The sequence below is a fragment of the Phyllopteryx taeniolatus genome, chromosome 1 (genome assembly GCF_024500385.1).
Source record: "Phyllopteryx taeniolatus isolate TA_2022b chromosome 1, UOR_Ptae_1.2, whole genome shotgun sequence".
Classification (NCBI taxonomy): Eukaryota; Metazoa; Chordata; class Actinopteri; order Syngnathiformes; family Syngnathidae; genus Phyllopteryx; species Phyllopteryx taeniolatus.
In genome coordinates, this window is record NC_084502.1 from 3,862,447 (window position 1) to 3,887,448 (window position 25,002).

Below are 25,002 nucleotides of genomic sequence, written 5' to 3' on the forward strand. Positions count from 1 at the left end.
TCTAGCGAATCACTGCACAGAAAAAGCTGAGTTCAAGACTGTTTGTAAACTGAAAGCAGTGTGTAACCCGAGATAATTTTTCTTTAAAATAATTGTTCATAAACCAAATTGTTTGTAAACTGGGTCACTGGTAAAGCACGGTTCTTCTGTACTTGGTTCAGTATATATTTTGCAGGATTGTGAACAACGCTCTTCTCCGTGGTGTGTTAAATTTACACGTCATATTTATTTTCACTTTACAGGAACTTTGAAAATTATGTTATAATAATTGTCTTAATTCAATTGACTTTCAGTGTATGTTTTGAGGAAAGAAAGGCATGTGGAGATTTAAAAAAGAGAGACACACACAGAGAGCTGATTTTAGTAAATAAATAAATAAAATACCCCCCAAATTAATAAAATACATGTTGAGTGAACGGCAGCTACATTCTGTAGAAAAATAAGCCCTCACTGGAAAGTAATCATGGCAAAAGAAATTGTCTTTGTGGGGCGGGGCAGAGTGACCATCAGAGTGAACAGCACTGACTTTCAAAGATGAAACTGAAGATGAGAAAGGATGATGAGCGATGGTGCAAATCTTACATCCTCTTTCTTCTTTTTGCTACGTCTCTTGGAGTTTCACTTCAATTGCTTCCTGCCCCAAGGCCAACATTCCAGCCTGTGCTGTTGCTGAGGGAGAAGCACAAGGCTGTGTGTACATAGGGGCAAAGACATATGGTCCATCGAGATACTGTATGCATCCCAAACCCTCCCTTCCTTGTATACACATACATATGAAGGCCACAGTGCAGCAAATGAACTCTCTCAAATAGGTTCTGTCATCATTTGCTCTCCGTCTATATAAATGAGAGGTGATGCTTCATTGTCACAGAGAAGGGCCTGTCGACAACATGAAAACAAGAACTCCCCTCCAGATGTCTGATTGAGAAAACATCTTAGGAACGCAACCTGACAATATAAAGTAACTTCCTCTCTATTGTTTGCACTCAGCAGGGAAAACAGCTTCCTGTGGGAATTTGGTGCATTTCTTTCACTTTCACCTGAAAGAGCCACCTCTTTCATATCAGATTAAGAAGATCCATTGAGCTCTCACTTCTTTGAAACTTCGCTTTCCGTGCATTCAAATACACCATCCACGATTTGCGATTTGCCAGTTTTCTTTCCATGCTGTGTTCTATTTGGCCAGCGTTATTTCTCAGTGCCCACTAAAAGAACGCCATTCACCGTGACACCAGCTTTGGGAAGGCTGATACCACACTCCAGCATCAATAGCTTCTCTATGTCTTTTCAGAAAGTGCTCCTCTTTCCTTGAATGGCGCTCAAGCTCAATAAGCTCCTTTTTTCTTTCCGCTATCAGGCCACAATAGGCCGTTTGAGAGCAAGCACACTGCAAACTACATAAAGTGTTATCGTGAAATTATGTGCTTGAGCTTTTCTGTATAGTCGTATCGAAAACCTTCCTGTCAAGAAGAAGACAGCCCATACTGTATGTAGGGGCATGAGACTAACAGTATATAATGCATGTTTCATGGTGTCATCTGTTGCTAAAAGGATGTAATGTATGGATCATTTGCTTGGCCAGGAGATGCTATATCAAACTCAGTGGAGATGTCACATGTGACTATGCCACCCAGCTCGCACGACAAGCCTCTCGGTCCATCCCTGTAAGTCTACTTCATTATTCACCGGGCTGAACATCATCTGAATTAAAGATACATGCTTTGACTGCTCACTGTTAGACAGGACCGAATGTGCGGGACCGAATGTGCTTTCAAGCGTACATGAGCACACTTCTAAATTAAGATCTGCCTCTGAGATTAAACACATTTGCAAACGTGTGTGTCTGTAGGGGAATGTGGAAGATAGAGTGTGAAATAGTCAAAGTTGTAGCTGTAATCAGTGGTATTGCGTGGGTTGCCAGAGCCCGGGGCGAGTCAAATATTTGTTATCCCCACTGAACCGGGTGGACATATAGCATAGCTTTCCTTCAGTTGAGTGTTAGTGCCCTTTTTATCCTTTTGGGTCACCCTACTTTGGTCTCATGTTTGCTGTTGCAGGAAGTCCTCATCAGGTGAAATCACATCTGTTTTTGTTATTGCACATTCTTTTGACACTCTGAAAAATACAGTGGATATAAAAAGTCTACGGAGTTCTCTTTAAATTCCAGGTTTTAGTAATATAAACAAATTAGATATAAATGATTTCAAATGTTTTTACACCATTCACGCTGTCCCCACCATGCTTCGCTAGGTATGGTGTCCTTGTGGTTCTGACCAGTGTTGTGTTGGTGCAAAATATACTTTTCGGAATTATGGTCAGAACGTTCACCCTCCGTTTCATCGGCCCATAACACATTTTCTCGTATGTGTTTGACACCATGATGGTTGCGACATTAGGCTGTTTTTCTTCAGAAGGATTTGGAGCCTTAGACAAGGTGGAGGCAATTATGAAGATTTTGAAACAGCAGCCAGCATTAGCACAAATGTCGGTAAAAGCCTACTAGAACACTTGAAATTCACTTGGGGTTAGTCAGAGACACATGCCAGGTGTGTGCTGACTCCCATTAAACATGAGTTTGAATGTGATTGGTTGATTCTGAACACAGCCACATCCCAGTTATAAGAGGGTGTGCACACTTATGCAACCGCATTATTTCAGATGTTTATTTTCACTTCCTGTCTTGAATAGATTTAAAAAACTATTTCAATTGAGTTGAGCTGATATGTAGCCTATAGCTATTGCTATTTCTTTTATTTTTTTAACAAAGAAACTTTTGATTCTCTCTTCTTTATGGTCTTTTGGGGAGAGGTGCTTTGGTGCACTGGTGCCAAGCAGCAATCTGAAAGCTAGAAAATCAGTGAGCTAGGGATATGGTGAGATTATACTTGTACTAACGAAGACACAATCGCCACTTACTCCCGAATGCTCCTCTTTGAAGTGAAGTGGCGCTGCCTTGTTGGAAAGTTACTGGCTGATCACAGCATCTGCTCGGTGGATGGATGGGTCTTAGTCGTTTTTGGAAGAACATTTGCCTCTTTCGTGTTGCAAAGGTCAAATATTTGCATCGATGTTACAATCCACGCACACACATTTGTGTTCTGTACAATTCCAAAGACCACCCTTAGGGTTGCCGGGGCTTAAACCATAAGGTCTTAACAATGTCGTATTGCTATTGGATGAGATGACTGAGCCCTGACGAGGTGCCCTTAAGCAAGGCACCAGACTCTCTGACATTGACGTGACATGTTTATGGAGTGCCCTGCTCACTCTGACATCCTGTCCATTAGTGCACGTATCGAATCATGTTGTCCGTGTGTGTTGATCTGATCGTGTGTACTGGATACAGAATGTGTAACACACAGTACAAAATTACAATTTGCCCTCAGAGGGACAAAAGAGGTTATTTTTCCTAAATGGTCAATGTTAAGTATGATGTATTCTGTAGTTCTGTTGATCCTGGAAATAATGCAGCCAATGACATAATAAAAATGGAGGACGAGTGTGTGTATGTATGTATGAGTGTGTATGAGTGTCATACTTGAATCTTTGGATCCCTGGATGCCTTGATTTTTCTAAACCAATCAATCAGCTTTAAGTCAGAGAGTAACACTGAATTCATTCAGGTTTGGTGGAGACTATGCGCTCTATTTAACCTATTCGCACAAAAGTGCAACCTGCAAAAACAAAATGACATTGCTTATAGCTTCCATGGAGCAAACAATAAAGTAATAGGAAGGTTTGAAGAAAGTTCTGTGCGTCTTTAATTAAATTATAACAAGCAAAAATGTTACAGACGGCAATACTTCTCTTCCACTGAAGTTCTGATGAACTCCCAAAAGCTCTGACACTCATCAAAGCAGTTTATGCTTCTTCTTATCATTTCGCAAAGGAGCTTGTTTAAATTTTAACAAATTATCATAAAAGCTCGTAATTATATCATTACTGTGTATTGTCTCAGAGAGGCAGAGAGAGACCAACTTTATCCTGATGACGGTCACACACGCTCAAGTGCAGGGTTAAAGATGGACTAATGATGGTAATGACAATCCTTCAATTGTCATGCAAAAAGGAAAATCAGATTTCCATTCTGGGGAGATATGCAGGTCTTCCTGCTTGCTACTTTGTTCATGTTAGTTTTACTAAGTGCACACTGCTTTGTTTTTTTTGTTTATTTTCCATGCACTGAATGTTAAAAGGTCCAAAGCCTTCAGTGTATGCAATGCCTTATCAAAGGCTGAGCAGCTTTATTTATTTGTTGTCATATTGCACAGCGGTTCACTTACGTATTTGTATTCAACCTTTTCCTATGGCGCTCGTCCTCATTAGGGTAATGGGTGAAGTTGAAGATGGAGCCTATCCTAACTGACTTTGGGTGAGAAGCGCAGTACACCCCTGGACTGGTCATCAATTAGTAAAACATTCCAATTGCATTCATACCTATGGTCAATTTAGAATCCTCAATGAAACTCACATCCACGTTAATGCCTGACCATTTAAAAAAAAATTGTGGCCACAATATGGGTATAACGTGCACACAAAATGCTAATTTGTGGCCACGAAATACACATTTTTGGGTTTAATATCGTTCCCATGAACAACTAAGCAAGCTAACGGCACGCAGCTTTGCTGGAAACTGTGATGCCGGTCCAGATTTCCTTTAGCTAAGGTTCTTATTCCTCACTAGCTGCAATGCTGGTCCCCCCCCCCCCCCTCCAGGATGTTTTGCTTAATACCAGCCTAAAATCTAATTGAATCATACTGTCCATGTCCATTGTCTTTCGTTCTGGTCTCTAACTCTACCCATTTTACAGTTTAAAAATCTCACGGCACACCACCAAACAACAATGTCATACTTTCTAAATACTGAAAACAATCTCAATCATCTCAATTTACTCACAAATAGCCTTAAAAGCTGAAGCCATGACCTATTCTGTTGCATGAGTGACAAGCGGTGGATACGCAGTTTTATTGTACCTTCTTCCAGCTGATGGAAGAGCAGTTAATTCTTCTGCCTGCCATAAGTAAATGAAAGTATATACATTTTAAATTTTTTTGGAAGGAGAAATGAAGTGATAATACATAATTTATCTCACCACCCCTGATTATATCTCACAGCACACTAGTGTACCACAACACCCTGGTTGGAAATCACTGTGGTAAAGTATGTATCTGTAGGTCAGGGGTGTCCAAACGTCATCTTGCAAGGGCTGCATCCAGAAAAATAGAAGGAGGCAAGGGCCACTTTTATGTCCGAATGACATGTGATTGGTTGAAAACAAGGAAGTGAGAGATGAGAACGAACTTCTTCTCCGAATCAGAATCAGCTTTGTCTCCGGTAGTTGGAGCCATGACGACAAACAGACACTAAAGACAAAATATACAACACGAGCTGTGTCACCCGTTTATATTTTTGTCGATGCCGCGGGCCGCTAACAAATGGATTGCACCCGCAAATGGCCTCTGGGCCGTAGTTTGGACACCAATGCTGTAGGTGTTTTAAACTAAACCTAAAAAAAAAAAAACATTTTACAGGCATGTGACCAAAGGTCTCGCTGCACAGCCACCCTGTACGTGCCAGTGTATTAAAATGAATGCGTATTAAAGTGAAAAGTTATTTGATGATAGCCATCATGGTAAAATCTGACATCCCATACTAAAATGAAGTGCGAAGAAGAGGAGAGAGAGAGAGAGAGAGAGAGAGAGAGAGAGAGAGAGAGAGAGAGAGAGAGAGAGAGAGTGTGTGCAGGAGTGACCTTTGAATCTCCGGGCGGTCAGGTGCAGAGAGGACGGGGGCGGAGTTAGAGCGCTCGCCGCTTCATGTGTGCGGGCTGCACCGCAAATGGTCGCTGCGGGAAGCCAGTGCGTCGTCCGGCTCTCCGCTAGAGAGAGGACTTCAAATTCATCCGTCCGGACCCTCCGAACATTCCGTCGTTCCGGCAGCAGGATGGAAGAACCTTGGTGACGGCACCACGGACAGACCCACGCTGAGAGCGAGCATGGCCGTGGACGGTAGGCGCGTTTTGTTTTGACGGAACCGGGTCAGCGGGGTGCCGACAGCACACTACTACTTTTCTTTTCTTATTTCACATCAGTGGCAGGAATGCAATGTATACGCTATAGAAGCAGGCTGGCTTTTTAATTCTGTTTGAAAAAGAGCGAAAGGCTCATTTATTTGCCTCTCATACATAGCATTTTTTTTCTTCTTGAAATACATCAAATACCCACTGAAACTATGTGGCATAATCACAAAGCGATTTCCCCCCCCCCCCGATATATTTTCAATATTTTGCCGAAACTTTTTTTTTGTTTGTTTCTACATTATTTTGGTAAAGTTGTCCACTGTAAGGCATCATTTGAATTAAGTATTGACAAAATCTCCACCTGTTTCATCTGAATTGGTGGCATGCAGTATTCACTTGAAGGATGCGATAATGAGCTGACTTTTGTTCTCCATTCTTTTGTTTTTGCTATAAATAGAGATCAAACCGTGTAAACACATGTGCTCTTTTGCGTGGATGAGCTCAGGGCTTTCTTTTGTGTTCAGTTGCTTGTTTCATCCTCAACACAGCCAATATGTGAAGCATGAACCACTTAACCAACTCTTGCATTCAAACTTAAAATTGGGAATGAGGTGGTGTTTCTTTGTCGTGTGTATTTTTTCATTGAATATTTCAGAAATCAAGTCACTGATGGTGTCACTACATTCGCCTGATGGTGTGAATGCGAGAGTGAATGTTTGTCTGGGTTCATATGTGCCCTGCGACTGACTGGTGACCAGTTCAGGGTGTAGTCCACCTTAAACCCGAAGTCAGGCGTGGCTCCATTATACCCGTGACACTGAACAGGGTAAAGCATTGACATGGATTATACTGTTTTAGCGTCTAGCTGCGGACTTCCTACCAGTTTACCATTAAAACAAAAATATGTAGCACTAACAGGTTCTGCATTATTTGAATATTGGTGGACTGAACCTCTTCGGAACACTATACCCATCTTTACCATTGCTATTCCAGCGTTTTCCAACGTTTTACTGAGCAGAGGAACATATTCTAAATTTCATGGCACACCACCAAACAAAAATGTCACAAAAAGTATTGACAGTATATTGAAATAATTATGGTGTGGTGCAAGCGGAAGGGTATTTAACTGTGCTGCAGGTCTCTATCCATCGCTGTACAAATGCTGATACTGTTGTACATCTTTACGGTATTTGTTCTTGTAAAAATGCACAGATACTACACGCTGATACCACTTAACGACATACCTTCTGGGTAGGAGCTATGTCAGCCCTGCAGAGATACTTTCAGGTAAACACAGGTGGTAATTCTTTTAGTGGACTGGAAATTATTCTTTGCTGGGGTGGCAACAGATCCGGCCCGGGAGCCATGCGGAAAGCACTGAGTTTTGAGCCCAGTTACCCGCTCTGCACTGCTTGGCTTCAGCCAAGTCAGCTGCGTGCACATCTTGGCACGGCATGTTGACAAAAGAGAAGTAAGCATTGGTGTAATAAAGCAACCAATTTCAGAGTGTCCCGAGAAAACCCACACAGGCACGCGGGGAAAACATGCCAACTCCACAAAGGAAGGCTGTATTTGAACCCAGGACCTTAGAACTGTGAGGCGGATGTGCTAACCAATCGTCAGCCCTGCCACCCCTTATAGTAATATTCAATCTATATTGTTTTTTATGAACACGTTTTTATGGACAGCATAATTGTTTTTTTTGGGGGGGGGAAAATTACTAAAATGTTTCTATATTGGTTCTCTACGATTGGCTGGCAACCAGTTCAGGCTGCAAAATGCAACATAAATGTAAAGCGACAGTTAATTAAGACACACATTTAATCAACTATGGGTAACAAAGACACACTTGTGCAATAATGATTAACGTTCTTATCAAGGCAAAAATTCAGCATTGAATGGCGCAAGGCATGCTGGGAACCGAAGTTAACGCGGGAAGTATAATGAAGCCCTCAAAACACAAGTACACAAACAACAGCATTTTTTTTTCTTATTCTTCTCAAGAACCGTTGACAGTTCCTTTAAGGTGCATGAGGAGTTTCTAACATTTGGGTCCTCCAAAAACATATTGAACGCCGGGGATTGAAAGCTGGTCCTCAGAACTGTGAGGCAGACGCTCTAACCAGTCGTCCACCGTTCCAGCTGCCTCGAAACAATTAATCGATAATTAAAATTTGATAATAATTAGCTTAGCTTCACAAGTGGGAGCCCATCAGAGCCTCCTTCAGCCCGACGACATTAATATTTGTGAGCACGATTGTTTTTCAATTCGTCCATTATCAACTGAAGCAGGTTCATCAGTACTAAAGATGGCACACCGTTCATGTATACTCACTTAGTCAAACACGGGGCTATTTTATTTTATTTTTTTAAATTAAGCCATAGTTTACTTATGCATCATTAATTGAGCGCCCTGGGCATTGATGACTCCCTTGGAGTGTGTTCTACTATTTAAAGATTAATGAGGGTTTGTCCAAAAAGGATTGAAGTAGATTTATTTACAAGTGGCCAACTAGCATCTGTCTTAGACTCATGTGCGGTCTTTTTCAACACATAATGTGTGTATTAAAAAGTTGGTCTCTTAATTTTCTTATTGATAGACAATCGACGTTCGCTCACAGTATTCTGTTCTATTGTGGTTCTGTTGATAACCAATTGCCTTTTGTGAGGAAGATGCAGTTTCATTTGATGGGGCTTGCATATAATATAGGGATGACGTAACATTTAAAATTTTCTTTACTTACGCATAAATGAATGACAGACATTGCTCCATATATGCTTGTTTCATAGCTATACACCAGAAATGGTGTAATTTTTCATGCCTTTTTCATTTTTTTTTTTTTTTAATTGCTCAGGACATATGCATTGGAATACCAGAGATAACCAGCCGTATGTACAATGAATGCCTCTGGACGTATGGTGGTGAATGCCCAGTGTTGTGGACTAGAACTGGATTTTTTGTTTCAGAGGAGAGCTTCATCCCTCATTTCCAGAAGGAATAGGCATATGTGAGTGTGTATTTGTTATTGTGTCTTCGCTCCAATATGTGGGCCTGGCCAAGCTCAGCATGCAGGCTTTCCAAGATCTCTGCTTCCTTCCATACATATGCAGCTAGACATATGTAAGACACACACGCACACGGATATATATCATCCCGATAGGCCAGCATGGAGACAAGCACACAGCTGGATCGAAGCGCAAGAGCAAACCATCTATTTATCTCCAGTACCGCTTCCCCCACCAACCGAGCCTCCATGTCAGTGAGGCTAAAACACACGCTGTCTGTCCAAAAGAAGTGGTTATTATCTTATCACCATGACGACACCCGTTGATTTATGCGCTTTGCAGTTTGTGATGCTTCAAGTTTGGCATATTGAACTTTGTCAGCTATGCCCCGTGGTGCATGATTATCGGTCATTCTTGGCTTTTGGTGACTTTTTGGTGCAATAACCTTTGAAAAAAAAAAAAATCTTTGAGTTTTTTAACATTATATCAGATAGATGACGTTTAACCATCAGGAACTTGTATTGGTAAAGCTCAAGTACCTACAAAAATAATGATTAGATCTGTTTTTTCCCCAGATATGGATTTTGAGAGCGTTCCTCTCTCTTAGTCACAGAGACAAAGTTATTGCAAAGTGACATTATTGTACTGTACAGTGCTCTGAAAAAGTATCGGTCCCCTACTCAAATTGTTATATTTTTGCAGTTTCCTCACTTTAATGTTTAAGATCATCAAACAAATGTAAGTATCATAGAACTATAACCCCAGTGAAATTAAAATGCTTTTTTAAAATGGTGATTTCATTTATTAAGGGGAAAAAAAACTGTTCAAAGTTACCTGCCCCTGTGTGAAAAGGTAATTACGCCCTTTGTTAAATCATGATTTCATTTAATTATTCACAATTTTTGGTTCATTTTCACTGATCAGACCCAAGCCTGATTACCTCCAGCCCTGTATGTATTCACCAACACTAGCTTTTCTCACACTTAGTATGTCTGTTATTCCATTAGGTTTTTTTCTTTAAATAAAAAGAAGCAAGAATTATTGAGAACAAGTGTTCTCTGTTGTGATTGACCACGTTTTCTTGAAAGAGCAAAACTACCATACAATAACAGTGTGGAATTTGATAAATGGAAAACACCAAAATGTAAGCCACTGTTTCCGTTGATATGTTTTCATATTTAGGGAGACTGCTATTTATTTATATTTAAATTGCAGATAAGACACCTTGAAACTAAAATTTGTCCTGGGGACATAGTTTAAAAGGGCAGAAATCAAGTTAATTACTACTGAAAACAATATTATATAGACATTATTTTGGGTTCATGTTGGAAGGAAATCCTCTTCTTTTTTTTAAAGTAAAATATGAAGTCTTTAGCCAGGAATGACCCTTATACAGTATATGGATAATAGCATGGAGCTGATAGAGCACTTAAGATTGAAACTGTACATTACCATAGAAGAGACCTAATAAACTCATTTTGAATGTTACATGATTATCTTAGTAATACAATCCAAATTATTTACCATACCGCCGCGCTAACTGGTTTTCTTGTAGGGAAGAATTGCGTGTCAGGTTATATATTACAATTTATGTAATAAACAAGATAAAGATTGTGTCACACAGCCTTTTTTTGCATTCAGACTGTAATATTTTGCTTCCTCCAGTGAGACTTTTTCTATATGCCACAGCTCTTTGATCTGTATGTGGATGCTGTTGTGTGCATTGCAGACCGTGTGTGTTTGTGTAAACATGCAGATGAAGCAGAAGGGCAGCCAGCACCCCCAGTGGGTGGGAGGATGGGGGTAGGCAGGGTTGTGGGGGTGTTAGCGTAACAGACAAACACACCCTTTGTTGCTTCCCTGGCGTGCGTTACGCCGCCTGCTGGGAACAACGTCCATTTGGGCGATCCAGCACTGACTGCAAAGCGGCTGGCTGTTGGCTTGTTTTGTAAATGGCAATATGGTGAAGAGCTGTCAACCCTTTCACTTGCAGCATCTCTTGCGTGCCTTTTAAAGAGCATGCAGGCTACTGACCAAACACCCGCCCACCTCCACATCCTCGCAGCACGCGGAAAGCCGCACATGCAAGCGCACATCCCTGTGATTGCCACAGATGGCCCACCTGGCTTCACCGTGTGGTCTTTATGTGTGACCAGAGTAGGATAAAGACACTGTGGATAAAGTGATCGACGACCCCGAAAGAGTTTGTCTTGTATTAGCTTGTGTCAGTTCATCTTTCAGTTCATAGAACATCTTGGAGAACAGATCTGTTGTTTTTTTTCATCACACGACTCAAACATAAGAAGCTGTAGTAAATCTGAAGCTAAAACAAAAGTTAATAGAATTCACTGACACACAAACTTTTAAAGCTGCTCTATGCGTCCTTTAAACGACCTACAGTATAATGACTAGGGATGGGACAGTACAGGTAACGGTAGGGTCCGGACCTCTGTTTCTGGGCACAGTTCAGTACATTATTACTTTCTTTTGCTTGTCTGCAAAAACTGCAATTTATAGTGTACTGTATTTCAACTTATTTAAACACAATCCTGACGAAAAACTGTCTCATATTCATTGACTAATTGTAAAGCGGCTGAAATAAGTATTTAACACGTCACCATTTTTCTCACTAAATATACTTCCAAAGGTGCTATTGACCTGAAAGTTTCACCAGATGTTGGGAACAGCCCAGGTAATCCATACATACAAAGAAAGTAGAACAAATAAACTCAGAAAGTAAGTTGTGTGTAAAAATGTGAAATGATGCAGGGAAAAAGTATTGAACACATGAAGAAAGGGAGGTGCAAAAAGGCATGGTAAGCCCAGACAACACCTAAAATCTATCAATAATCAAACAGCAATCCAGCCCTTGTCAGTGCAAATGAATATCGGATGGTTCAGTCCTAATTGATGGCCTACAATAAGGTCTTTTGGCCAAGGTGTGAGTCAAGTCAAATCATCTCATAATGGGTAAGAGCAGAGAGCTGTCTCAAGACCATCGCAAAGTAATTGTTGGAAAACATAACGATGGCATTGGTTACAGGCGCATATCTAAGCTTCTGAACGTTCCAGTGAGCACGCTTGGGCCCATAAAACGTAAGTGGAAAGCCAAACATACCACCATAAATGTACCTTGATCAGGTGCTCCTCGCAAGATTTCTGACAGAGGAGTGCAAAGAATAATCAGAAGAGTTGTCCAAGAGCCAAGGACCACCTGTGGAGAGCTTCAAAAAGACCTGTAATTTAGGTAGTGTTGTCACAAGGAAAACAGTGAGTAATGCACTCCGCCGCCATGGCCTGTATGCACATTCATCACGCAAGACCCCATTGCTGGAAAAAAAAAAGCATGTCAAAGCTCGTTTAAAGTTTGTTGAACAACAATTGGACGAGCCAGTTAAATACTTGGAGAATATACTCTGGTCCGATGACGGCAACCTATAACTCTTTGGATGCCATAATGTACACCATGTTTGGAGGAGAAATGGCCCTGCACATCACACTAAAAACAGTATACCAACAGTAAAGTTCGGAGGTGTGAACATGATGGTCTTGGGCTGCTTTTCAGCAAACGGTAGTGGTAAACTTCACATTTTTGAAGGAAGGATGAATGGGCAAATGTATCGAGACATTCTTGACAAACATCTGCTGCCATCTACGAGGATGATGAAACTGAAACGAGGGGTGGACATTTCAACAGGACACAAGACTGCTTGTGTGGAGAAATGGGCCAAAATCACACCAGAGCAATGCATGCGACTAGTTTCTACATACAGGAGGCATCTTAAAGCTGTCATTGCAAACAAAGGCTTTTGTCCGAAGTATTAAATAAATACCAGTTGCCGTGTTCAATACTTTTTCCCTGTAAAGGACTTTTCATCTGCCACACACACACACACACAATCAATGCAAAATGTATTGCAAAACCCAAAAACTTTGGCCCCTAAGGCTGTGCAGAGTGTATGGAATGGTACTCGATTTTAACAAGTACTCTCACATCTAAAATATGTACACTCTCCAATATTGTTATTTTTGTTGTCCGCGCAGAGGGCTAATATTACTTCTCAGTGCCACGTAATCTTCTTACAGGGATTGTAGGTAAATGTCAAAGTAAGAACACTGTCAATTTTAAGGGATCCTAAACACCATGCCAGAGGTTGGATAAGACAAAGGTAGAATTGTTGGCTAAGTGTTCTGATGATTAAAACCTTTAGGCAAGACAAAGTATGAGGGGCTGTTAGGAAGGTAATTCAGAATTAGTTCTCACACTTACTATTTAAATGTTCTTATACGCACTACTGAAAGGCTCTCATACACAATACTGAAATGTTTTCGCTCATAAACACTTGTCAACTGCTGTCAAAAACACGAGTGAAACTCTCTCATACGCACGACTGAATGTCTTGCTCTCATCAACGCTACTCAAACACACTTATACTCACATGTCAATTGCACTCACTTGCGCATGTCAGTTAGACACATGCACACTTGTCAATCGCGCTGCGAGCGCATTTTAATCGCGCTCACATATGCACGTCAAATGTGCTCACGCACGTATGTCGACATATTGAATTTATATTGGATCTAAAAGAATAGTTTTTAACCTGGATTTAAGGAATTTTTTGTATTACAGTAAAACCCTGCTTTTCAATCAGTCTTCTTTTGAAAGTTTGGATACATTTTCATGGGAAAGCAAGGTCTGATGAAAAGATATCCTCCAAAATGATTTCCATCTATTTTAGACATATTTGTTTCCAAATTCAGTATTTATCTTTTTCAAAAAGTCCTCCATTTGCTGTGTAATGGATGAAATACATTTATCAAGTGTCTCTCTGACCTCTGGCACGATAGATGGATGCATGAATCAGTATCTATACTCCCCGGATTTTCAGGCAGTGATGAGGTGGAGGAGAGCAACGTTCAATAAAAATCAGCAAGGGATTAGCACGAGCGCGCACGCTGGATTTTGGATTCTATTCATCACGCTTCAACTGTCTCATCCAGTCTGACCTCGCCGCTAACCTTGGCATCCTCTAATATTTCCACAAGTGACAAGGTCTCACCGCTCTTATCCAGTGCCCGCATCTCTGGGTCCGACGATTCACATCCGTTCCCCCCGGCCCCATCTCTCTAAATTAGAGTGCTCGTCAGTCCGTATCCAATTTCTCTCCTTTAATTAGGGAGACGGGGTAAAGGGTCTAAATAGGTATTGGTAAAAAGGGATGACTAATTGGGTAACATTTCATGTGAGGACAGTGTTGGGAAGATTGGGTACAAATGTAATTAGTTGCAATTCCAAGTTACCTTGTCGAGAAAAACTGATAACAAAACAAAACATGATGAAATATAAATTAGGGCTGCTGGATATATTGTTTGTTTGAGCATCGTCATCACGATGTACATGTGTGTAAAAGTCACATCGCAGGGTGTGCTGCGATGTTGGTGTACTGTATTAATATAGAGTGATTCAACTGTAATATTAAAAAGTGCCAGCAGAGGGACCTGTTTGGACATGCTAAAAGGATTATGGTAAAACAACGCACGGAGCAGCCTAGAGTGTATACTTATCCCATTGTATGATAACTATGAAACAGGTTGCGGGAAACAATGTACACTTGCTGCATTTCCTATTTTGCTCTTCAGTCAGGCACGCCGCAGCTGCGCAAGTTGCTTTCAGGGACACTGCGTAAATTGGAATGAATGTGTTTTTGGTTTGTTTGTAACACAGTACATAACTGTAAAAATTGATCACTAGGGAAATTATTATTTGTACGAGAATGCTTTAGTAAAAAAATTGTACGATCACACTGTGATAATATGGAATTTATTTTGTTTTGTAATAGAAGCGTAGATAAGACAAAATAGTTTGTTAATATAGTCAACCAGAGCTGCTAGGGATACAAAATTATCAATGTCCTTTCACCATTGTTTCTGTCAAACTGTGTTGAGTGTTTTTGTTTGGACATTAAGGACAAATGTCTTGTTTTTGATTTAAATTCTAATTTTAAAGAGACCGGTTCAGGGTGTACCCCACCTCCCAGCCGAAGATACCTGGGAAAGGTAGCCCGCGACCCTAGTTAGGATATGCGGTAATGAACTAATTCATTTTTTGAACGGTGAACTGAACTTTGAACTAGTTCGCATAGAAAATGAACTTTTCAAACACTGATCCTGTATTATTTACTGAAATTTAATTACATTTAATTACACGTTTTCTCCAGTAATGTAATGGATTACAAGTGTATACTTTAATAAAAATTTTTTTTACTTAAATTACATAATCTCGTTCCATGTGATTCGTTACTCCCCAACACTGTTTGAAAATTATAATCTTCATGAACCAATTATATCACCATGAACCGATTATAATCATGAACTACACTGTTGATACTTGCTGTCTACCTCTAATTGACATAACAGTAGTGTTAACAAAAGAACCTCAGGAAGGAAGAGAGCATGCTGTGACAATGTGAGAGATTGCGTGATTTCTGAAGATGAAAAACATGCCGGCGCCCCTTACATAGTTTTGAAAAAGCAGCTATTACAAGATAAAATTTCTCTTTTCACAAGACTTTTTACTTTTTCAATGGCGGATGGTCGTTTTGTTCTCTTCTCTTTTCCTTCGCTATCAGCGGTAACTTGTGGAGAGCCACTTGCCATCTGCGCAGCTACGTCAACGCCAACTCGTCTGTCATGGAGGATCCGAGCCATCGCATTGAGCTGCCGCTGAAGAGGAAAAAAACTGATTCTTCCACTTCCACTGAGGATTTACTTGATTCGACAGAGATACAGACAAGTGTCCTCCTCTCAAGCAACAAGAAATTGTCTATTGCACTTGATTTACTTCGCCAGGAGATCGCCAAACTCAGAAAGAGCTTGGAATTCACACAACAACAGGTCAAGGAGCTAAGTTTAGATCATACTGCATCAAACATGATGTCAACATCAAAACTACAAACTCTTAGACTGGAATATAAACTCAGGAAAGAAACTACGCTGGACATTCAATCAAGAAGCATGCGCGACAATCTCATTTTCTCGGGCATTCCAGAAAATGCTCCGGAAGACCCCGAGGTGCAGATTGAAAAAGTTTATAATTCTAATTATCCAGGCTACAATATTTAACAAGCTTTACAGAATCGTCAATGTATACGCTCCAAATAAAGATGATCCAGCCTTTTTTCACACTTGTCAGTCAATTCTATAATTATCATGGGAGGTTATTTTAACCTTAAGCTAAATTTCCTAATAGACCGCTCAAATCTCAAAAATAGCAATCAGCTACAATACCCCAACATACTAGAGCAGTATATGGACGATTTTGGTCTTGTTGACATATGGAGGCTGAAAAAAACGTACAAAAAGAGAAGACACATTTTTCTCGTCGGTTCAATGCTCTTTCTCAAGAATAGATTTTTTTTCTTTCAAACAATTCGGCAGCTCAAAGAATTACCCCCAAAATATATCCAATCATCATCAGCGAACATGCACCAATTTCTCTCAATCTAAAAGTTTAATCAAGTGTGGGACCCCCACCAACATGGCGCTTCAACACGTCCCTATTGAAGGACCCGGATTTTGATTCTTTCGTGAGGAAGGAATGGGATGAGTTTTTGAAATTGTACGACTCCCCAACTGTATCTCCATCGCTGTTGTGGGTAACCAGGAAAGCTGTATTGAGAGGTCGAATCACATCATACTCTTCGTATAAAAAAAACAAAACAAGAACAAAAATTTGAAAATGTAATTGAGGAAAAAATTCAACACCTCGAAGAAGAATATGCAATTAATCCTACAGATACGCTTAGAAACCAACTTCAAAAGGCAAAACATCAATTAAACGTTATCTTAGCCAAAAGAACAGATTTTCTACAACAGTTAAGATCTAACTTTGAGTACAGTAATAAATCAGGACAATTCATTTCGAACCAACTTCAGCGCATTAAAGAAAAGTCATTAATTACAGCCGTTCAAGATTCAAACAGAAACTGTACACAGTCACCACAAGAAATAAATGAATTTTTGTACAATTATTATAACAGCTTTTATGCATCTTATATCAACCCAGACCTAAAATAAATTTTAACTTTTATTAAGGATCTAAACATTCCTAAATTAAATACACAAATTAAAGACAGCCTTGATGTTCCTTAAATAATGCATTAAAAAAAAAAATGCAATCGGGACGAGCGCCTGGCCCGGACGGAATCCCCGTTGAATTCATTAAACATTTCTGGCCAATACAAGCGCCTCTATTTCTCAGAACAGTCAAGGAGATAAACGATAAAGGTCAAATTAGTAGCCATATGAACACAGCTTCAATTAAGTTACGACTAAAGTCAGGTAAAGATCCCACTTTTCCGGCTAATTATCGGCCCTTTTCACTGATTAATGTAGATATCAAGATATCTCGAAAACCCTCGAGCGAGACTTGAAAAGGTACTCCCGTCGATAATCCACTATGACCAGACAGGCTTCATTAAAGGTAGAAGTTCCACAAATAATGTCAGACGTCTGTTAAATTTAAGAAGCATGTCACAGTGTAAAAATCTAAACGCAATCATGTCACTTGACGCAGAGAAAGCGTTCGATAAAGTTAACTGGACTTTCCTGTTTGCATTACTTTGCAAATTTGGCTTTGGAGATTTATTTATACATTGGATAGCAACATTATAAATTTCGCCGAAAGCGACAGTCACCACAAATAGTATTACTTCGCAAAGTTTTACATTACAAAGAGGAATCAAACAAGGATGTCCACTCTCACCAATGCTATTTGCAATAGTCATCGATCCGCTTGCTGCCGCTATACGTCAGAATGCTAATATTAAAAGTATCTGCTCACTAATGACAGAACACATAATGGATCTATATGCTGATGATATTCTTCTTTACTTACAGGAACCCAAGTATTCTCTTCAGGCAGTCTTCAACCTCATTAAAACTTTTTCACAAATATCAGACTACTCTATCAACTGGACAAATTCAACAATACTCCCAATAAGGAGCAAACTCATGCACTCCTGCAGATCAAATCCCAGATTACCCTATTCCTATAGGAAACATTAAGTATTTAGGTATTAATATTTCGTCAAAACTCACAGAGCTAAGCAATCTAAATTACACACCACTTTTGAAAACAATCTCATCTGACTTAAAATGCTGGAATAACTTGCCTATAACACTAATGGGAAGAATAGCTACAATAAAAATGAAAACCTTACCTCAAATATTTTTTTTGTTTTCAATGATTCCATTTAAGCCCATATTTAAATGGTTTCAAACCTTAGATTCTGCTGTAATGATTTTTTATTCAAAAAATAAGAAAAATAGAATTAGTCTATCCACTCTTCAGAAAGTAAACAGGAGGGAGGCCTAAATGCTCCCAACTTTAAACACTATTATTGAGTGAGTGCGAATGGTTGTTTGTTTGTATGTGCCCTGCGATTGGCTGGCAACCAGTTCAGGGTGTACCCCGCCTCCTGCCCGATGACAGCTGGAATAGGCTCCACCACGCCCGCGACCCTAGTGAGGAGAAGCGGCTCAGAAAATGGATGGATGGATGGATATTGAGCTAACCAATTACAATAGCTCATCAAATGGTTGCACCACAATGAGGATTATGACTCTTGGCTAGAATTGGAACAAATTGACTGCAACAACATCAAACTACAAAAACTCCCATTTATTTCAACAAGTCTTAAACGCCATGAATTCTTCAAGAACCCAATAATCGCATCCACCTTAACTGCTTGGTAGCAAAGTTTAGAATTAATCAATTAGCTCCCAGTAGCTCCCACCTACAACAACTATTTAACAATAATGTTTTTAGGACACTGTTCCAAGCATTCCAAATAACAGGCGGAAATTTTCTTCAATACAATAAATTAAAAGCAGAAGAATACCAACACTCCAGAGCACCCTCCAACTGCCGGAGTTTGTCATGCAAATAGTGACGCTTCTCCCGCAAAGTTCCATAAATCTTTCAAAAGTTTATAAATTAATTTCACAGACTAAATCAAAGCACTTACCAATCACCAAATGGGAAGAAGACCTTTCCATGTCCGCTGACTGTAGCTACTGGATACAGATTTGTAACAATACGTTTAGAATCACAAAAAACACAAATCTACAGTTTATACAATATAAAGTGGTCCATAGAACACACTTTACACAGTACACTATGCATAAAATGGGCGTCTCTCCATCTAATGTATGCACGCAATGCACCAAAAATACACCTATTTTCATGCTATATGGGAATGCACACCAATTCAATGGTTTTGGTCTTTGGTTACACAACTACTCTCTTACTTTTTGAATTTCAGGATTCCACTTTCCCCAAGATTGTGCATACTTGGGGACTTAAGCATAATCAACCTCCCTAATAAATATTCACAATCGTTACTTGTCGCATTAGCGACCGCTAAGACAACAATTATATTAAACTGGAAAAACAAACAAGCTTTTAACATCTGTGGCTAAATCTCATCATAGAATATATTGCGTTACAAAAAAAATCAGCAGAACGAAAAAAATCAATTATATATATACGTAGATAGCTGGTCACCTTTCCTCAACATGCTAAATCTAGACTCAGGATTCCTTTGCCTGGGTAGGCTGCCATTTGACAATAACAATACTATATTCGTCAGTGTGAAAGTAAACTTTTGAATTTTGTATTCTTTATTGTCGAGGTTGTTTTTGTTGTTTTATTATTATTATATCCATCCATCCATCCATTTTCAACACCGCTTATCCTGGTTAGGGTCACGGGGCGCTGGAGCCTATCCTAGCTGACTTCGGGCGAAAGGCGGACTACATCCTGAACTTTCTCTCTCCCCTCTAGAAACTTGGTTCTGTTCGACTCTGATTCTCAATAAACTTCAATTATAATACTAAGAAACCACTGTGGAAGCTTAAAAACTTTGTTAGCTGGATTAATATTATTCTTTTTTTTCATGGATAATGAATATACATCTATGAGTACTGTTGTATTGTCTGTCTACTTGGGTTGCGCCACAGTTTGTGTTGAAATATCCATTGCGCAGATTGTTATAACACTGCTATTTGTTTGCCCGCCTCTGGAGTTTCCCATTATGTGTTAGCATCAAGCTAGCTTGGACACTCTTAAGGCAGTCGTTTGATTGTTTTAATGCACAACGTGTAATTCGCTTTGTTATGTGTTCAGAAAACTTCAAGTGGAAGTGGCAATAAACAGCTTGAAGTCTCCTCTTTTGAGAAGAATTGTTCACGATCTACTAAACTGCTGCTTGTTGTGAAGTGACTTGAGTTCGTTGTCACCATAGTCCACATACTGTCGCTCAAATTTGTGGTCTTAAGTAACTTGTATCTCAAGGCACCACTGTATAACACTCATATTAGACCAGTTGTAGGGTGAATCATTTGTTATTCTTTTATATTACCGGCACAAAGCATAAAGTCTGAGGCAGGATGTAAATATGTGTTGCTCATTATAAAAAAGAACCACAATGTACTGTAGTGATGGAACAAAACAAACTCACCACATTTTGACTCAGTTTAATGCATTTAATCAATTTCTCCCCACCATTACCTTCTGTACTTGAGAACATGAAAGCCCCAAACCCAAAATGTCCTCAGCCTCATCCTTGGCCAGATGACTTTCAGCTTCCAAGTTTCAAGGAGACCAGCCGGCATCCGCCACTTCCCCCCATTTGCAATCTTCCCATTAGAGACTGCTAAACAAACAGTCTAATTAAGTGCGACCTTGTGTGATAGGGTGGCCCTGGAGCTTCCCACTCTTTGTTTATAGGTTGGCCTTCTCCTCCTACTAAGTGCTGGGGGGGGGGGGGGCAGTGCAGTCTGAGCTGCCGATTACCCATTAAACCAAATGGCTATTGGACTCAGCTTCAGTTCTCATGACTCAGGGAGCACATGTCACATTCATGCACTTGAAAAGCAATTGCAATTGCCTCTCACGGGCTTAACAGCATGATATGTGGTGGTTGTGATGGGTGTGTGAGGCAGTTTGGAACCATCTTTCGCTGTGCTCCTCCTGTAACTGTCATTCGCTCATCAGTTTCAAGTTGTCCTGCCTCTGTGCTGCGCGCCATCCGTTGCCTTCCTCACCTTATGTTATCCAGCGCCCTGGTGAGCATGGCAGTGATGAATGCTGCTTTGACTGTCCCAGTGCCGCTCAAATGGGCCCTCAATTTACTATGTCAACAGGCTACCAAGTGTCTGTGTGTCAGCTTTGCAGTTGAGGTTGGGAGATTGTTGTTTAAATGTAGATCAAATGTGACTTAGTTTAACCTCCAGAGCTTACTGCGCTCACACACACACACACACACACACACATACACATCCGTGTGCACACACGCACACGCATACACACGTCTAAATTTTTAAAATGTGGTCACATGAAATTCCCTGAGGATTTTGGGGCTTCTCCTCTGCTCTCAGTTTTACCCGTATTTCAGGATGTCAACAATATTTGACATTGATAAAAGATGGTGATGTCACACCCTTTTCAAACGTGATGAAAAATGCATTGAACTTCACTGTTTACTGACATTTACAACTGCACTCTTCCCATGTAGAATATACTGACATTCTCAGAAGTGTTTGATTAGCAGCTCACTTAAGACTGACACACATTTATTTTGAAAGCGTTGGTCTTGGATCAAGTGGCGTTGACTGTATTCACTGTGTTTGTTGTGTTTCCATTTTCTATTTTCCTTACTCGTTGAAATAGTACAGTGAGTACTAAATGGTCGTCCCTCTGTGTCAGTCTTGAAATCGACTGGCAATTTCATCCAAAGTACAGTTTCTTCTTGATCCTGCAGAAGATAGGCGACTCAATATCACAATATTTTAAGGTGCCTTTGAGACTTCCCCATTTCACCCCGAAAAAGTTGAGCTTTTCCATTGAACTTCACATTCATTGTTGGATTTATGCTGTTCCATGTAAATGCAAATTTTGTTCAAAACTTTGATCTAATAAGTTCGTTCAAATAAAATCATTAAAATCAGTTTCTTCTGGTGTCCCCCATGTCACATACGTGGTTAGGGCGAAGGCAAGGAACGCAAGGCAAGAACTTGGTGGACCCAATTGCAGGGAAGCAGGGAGGCAAGACAGGAGCGCGGGAGTCTCAAAAAAAATATTTAATCTTTCAAAAAGGGCAAACAAGGATATTGGATAAAGCAAAACTGAACGAAGTCCCACAACAGATAACAACCAAACCAAAGTAACAAAGAAACACTTGAATATCTAAAAATGGAAACAAACTATGACCTGTGAGTAAGACGTGGAACAGATAGGGACAATGAAACCCGACAATGACAAACCACAATGATAACGACAACTGGCGTCTATGACATGGCAAAGACATGTGACAACAACAATGAACCGACAAGAACTGAAAGAAACCAGGGAACAAACAGATTGACGAGACAACGAGGAACACCTGGACAAGACACGAGTGGCTGGATAGAGCTGATTGGTCGACACAAGGTAGACGAGAACAGGTGGACACAACAACCTAATGAGCACACGACAAACATGGAACACAGGAAAACATGGAACAAAACTAAACACAACCCAAACCAAAACACAGACCATGACACCCCAGGGCTCTGTCTTGGGCCCCCTCCTCTTTATCAGCAACATCCTACATCCCTCTTGGCAGTATTTTCTGTAAATTTAATTCTATAACACGGATGACAGCCAGCTCTACCTCTCCACCAAACCCACCGCCACTATTCCTCCTTCCTCCCTTCCTTACTGCTTCTCTGAACTTAAACACTGGTTCACATTCAACTTTCTACTACTCAACAGTGATAAAATGGAAATCCAAGTCCATGCTAGCCAAAAATGAGTCTTTCCATTATACTTGATAATTCCTCTGTTTCCCCCTCCCCTCAGGTTAAGAGTCGGGGTGTCATCCTCGACAGCACATTCTCCTTCCAAGCACACACAAACATCACCCAGTCTGCATACTTATCACAAGACCGCCCCAACTCACCACATCACTCAAGTCCTGTAATAACTCCACTTACTCCATGTCCAATACCGCATTCAATATAAAATACTGATCCTCTGTCATGAACGGAACAGAGGATAGGATCCAAAAGTGCACGACTCCAAAACAAATAGACAGCTTCAAATAAGAGAGGTTTAATATACGGGAAGAGGTCGGTACACAGGCAGGCAATCCAAAAAAAGGCAACAGTATCCAAAAACGTTAGGCAAAAAGGCGAGGTCGATAATTGGAACAGGGTCTATTCTTACTGTGAGTCTGTGACATGGAAACAAGGAATGCTGGAACGCGACGACAAGGTACAACGAACTGGCGACTAGAAAGAATGAGACACGAGGTTAATTGCAAGGGGTAATTAGGCTGAACGAGGCACAGGTGGTGAAGATGCTCTCAGCAGCAGGTGTGTACGAGACTGGGGGGAAACAACAACCGGAACACACACTCATGACAGTACACTCACGCCCACCCCCCCACCCCCACTCCCCACCGTAACGGCTGGCCCCAGACGGCCCCGGAGCCCCTGGATGGGCAACATCCATAATGAGCGAGTCATCCACGATAAACGCAGACGGCACCCATGAACGTTCCTCAGGACCGTAGCCCTACCAGTCCACCAGATATTGAAACCCCCTCCGATGAGATGACAACAGCCGCCTCACAGTGAAGACAGGGCCCCCATCCACGAACCGGGGGGGAGGAGGGGGCCTGGAAGGCGGGACCAGAGGGGATTCCCGGGCGGGCTTGAGCAGGTTGACGTGAAAAGCAGGGTGGGCCGGTATCCTCCGACGGTCAGTAGCGGTTTTGTAGGACGGTCCCTGGCGCAGCAGCATCTGGCGGGCTTGGTCCAAGGTCCTCCTGCAATGTCTCACCAAAGCCAATGCCGCTGGAACTGTCGACTCTGGGGCTATGGCAGGAAATAGAGATGGTTCGTAACCATGCACAACGTGAAAAGGCGATAGACCAGTTAATGCAGAGGGGAAGGAATTGTGAGATAATTTGACCCAAACATGTTTCTGAGACCAGGATCGTGGCTGTTGTGAAGTGAGACATCAGAGCCCAGTCTAGAGCGCCTGGTTCAGCCTCTCGGTTTGTCCATTGGTTTCAGGGTGAAACCCAGGTGACAGACTGACGGTAGCACCTATGAGATTGCAAAACTCCTTACAAAATTTGCGAAATGAATTGGGGACCCCTATCAGATACCACATTCTTAGGGAAACCATGGAACTTGAATACCTGGTGTATCATTAACTCGGCTGTGTCTTTAGCTGAGGGAAGTTTCGGGAGTGCAATGAAGTGTGCCATCTTAGAGAACCTGTCCACGACTGTGAGAATGGTGGTATTTCCTTTCGAGGCCAGTAATCAAGTCACAGAGTCGACGGAGATGTCTGACCAAGTACGTTGTGGTATTGGCAGGGGTCACAACTCCCCAGAAGGACGTTTACAAGAGGACTTGTTAGCAGCACATACCTGGCAAGCATTGACATAATTGGTAACATCCCTTCTATCATTGGGCCACCAAAAGCGCTGTTCGACCACAGATTGAGTCTTGGCAATGCCTGGGTGACATAACATCCAGTTAGTGTGAGCCCAATGGATGACTCTTCCTCTTAAGGTCGGAACCACATAAAGCCTGATTTCAGGGCAATTTTCTGGGCTAAGAGTGTTCTCCAGAGCCTCAACCGCAGTCCCAATGTCTCAAACAAAAGCAGAAACGAAACATGACTTGGGCAAAATGGTTTTAGGGTCGGACAAAAAATTCTCTGCGCAGAAAATGCGCGATAAAGCAACTGGCTTACCATTTTTAGAACCAGGTCGGTAGGATAACGTGGAATTGAATCTAGTGAAAAACAGAGCCCATCTAGCCTGCCTCGCATTTAATCTCTTGGCAGACTAAATATATTCCAGGTTCTTGATCTGTCCATACTAAAAACAGAGTATGTGCCCCCTCTAGCCAGTGC

At 41.0% G+C, this 25,002-nt stretch overlaps 1 protein-coding gene across 1 annotated transcript in view; it reads left to right on the plus strand.

Annotated features, from left to right (window-relative positions):
• Nucleotides 1-5,760: 5,760 nt before the first annotated feature.
• samd10b (sterile alpha motif domain containing 10b) overlaps nt 5,761-25,002 on the plus strand; it is a 59,146-nt gene continuing 39,904 nt past the window's right edge. Inside the window, exon 1 of the mRNA XM_061755610.1 lies at nt 5,761-6,009. Coding sequence (XP_061611594.1) covers nt 5,997-6,009 — 13 coding nt within the window. The 5' untranslated portion in view covers nt 5,761-5,996. The remainder of the gene's footprint in view (nt 6,010-25,002) is intronic.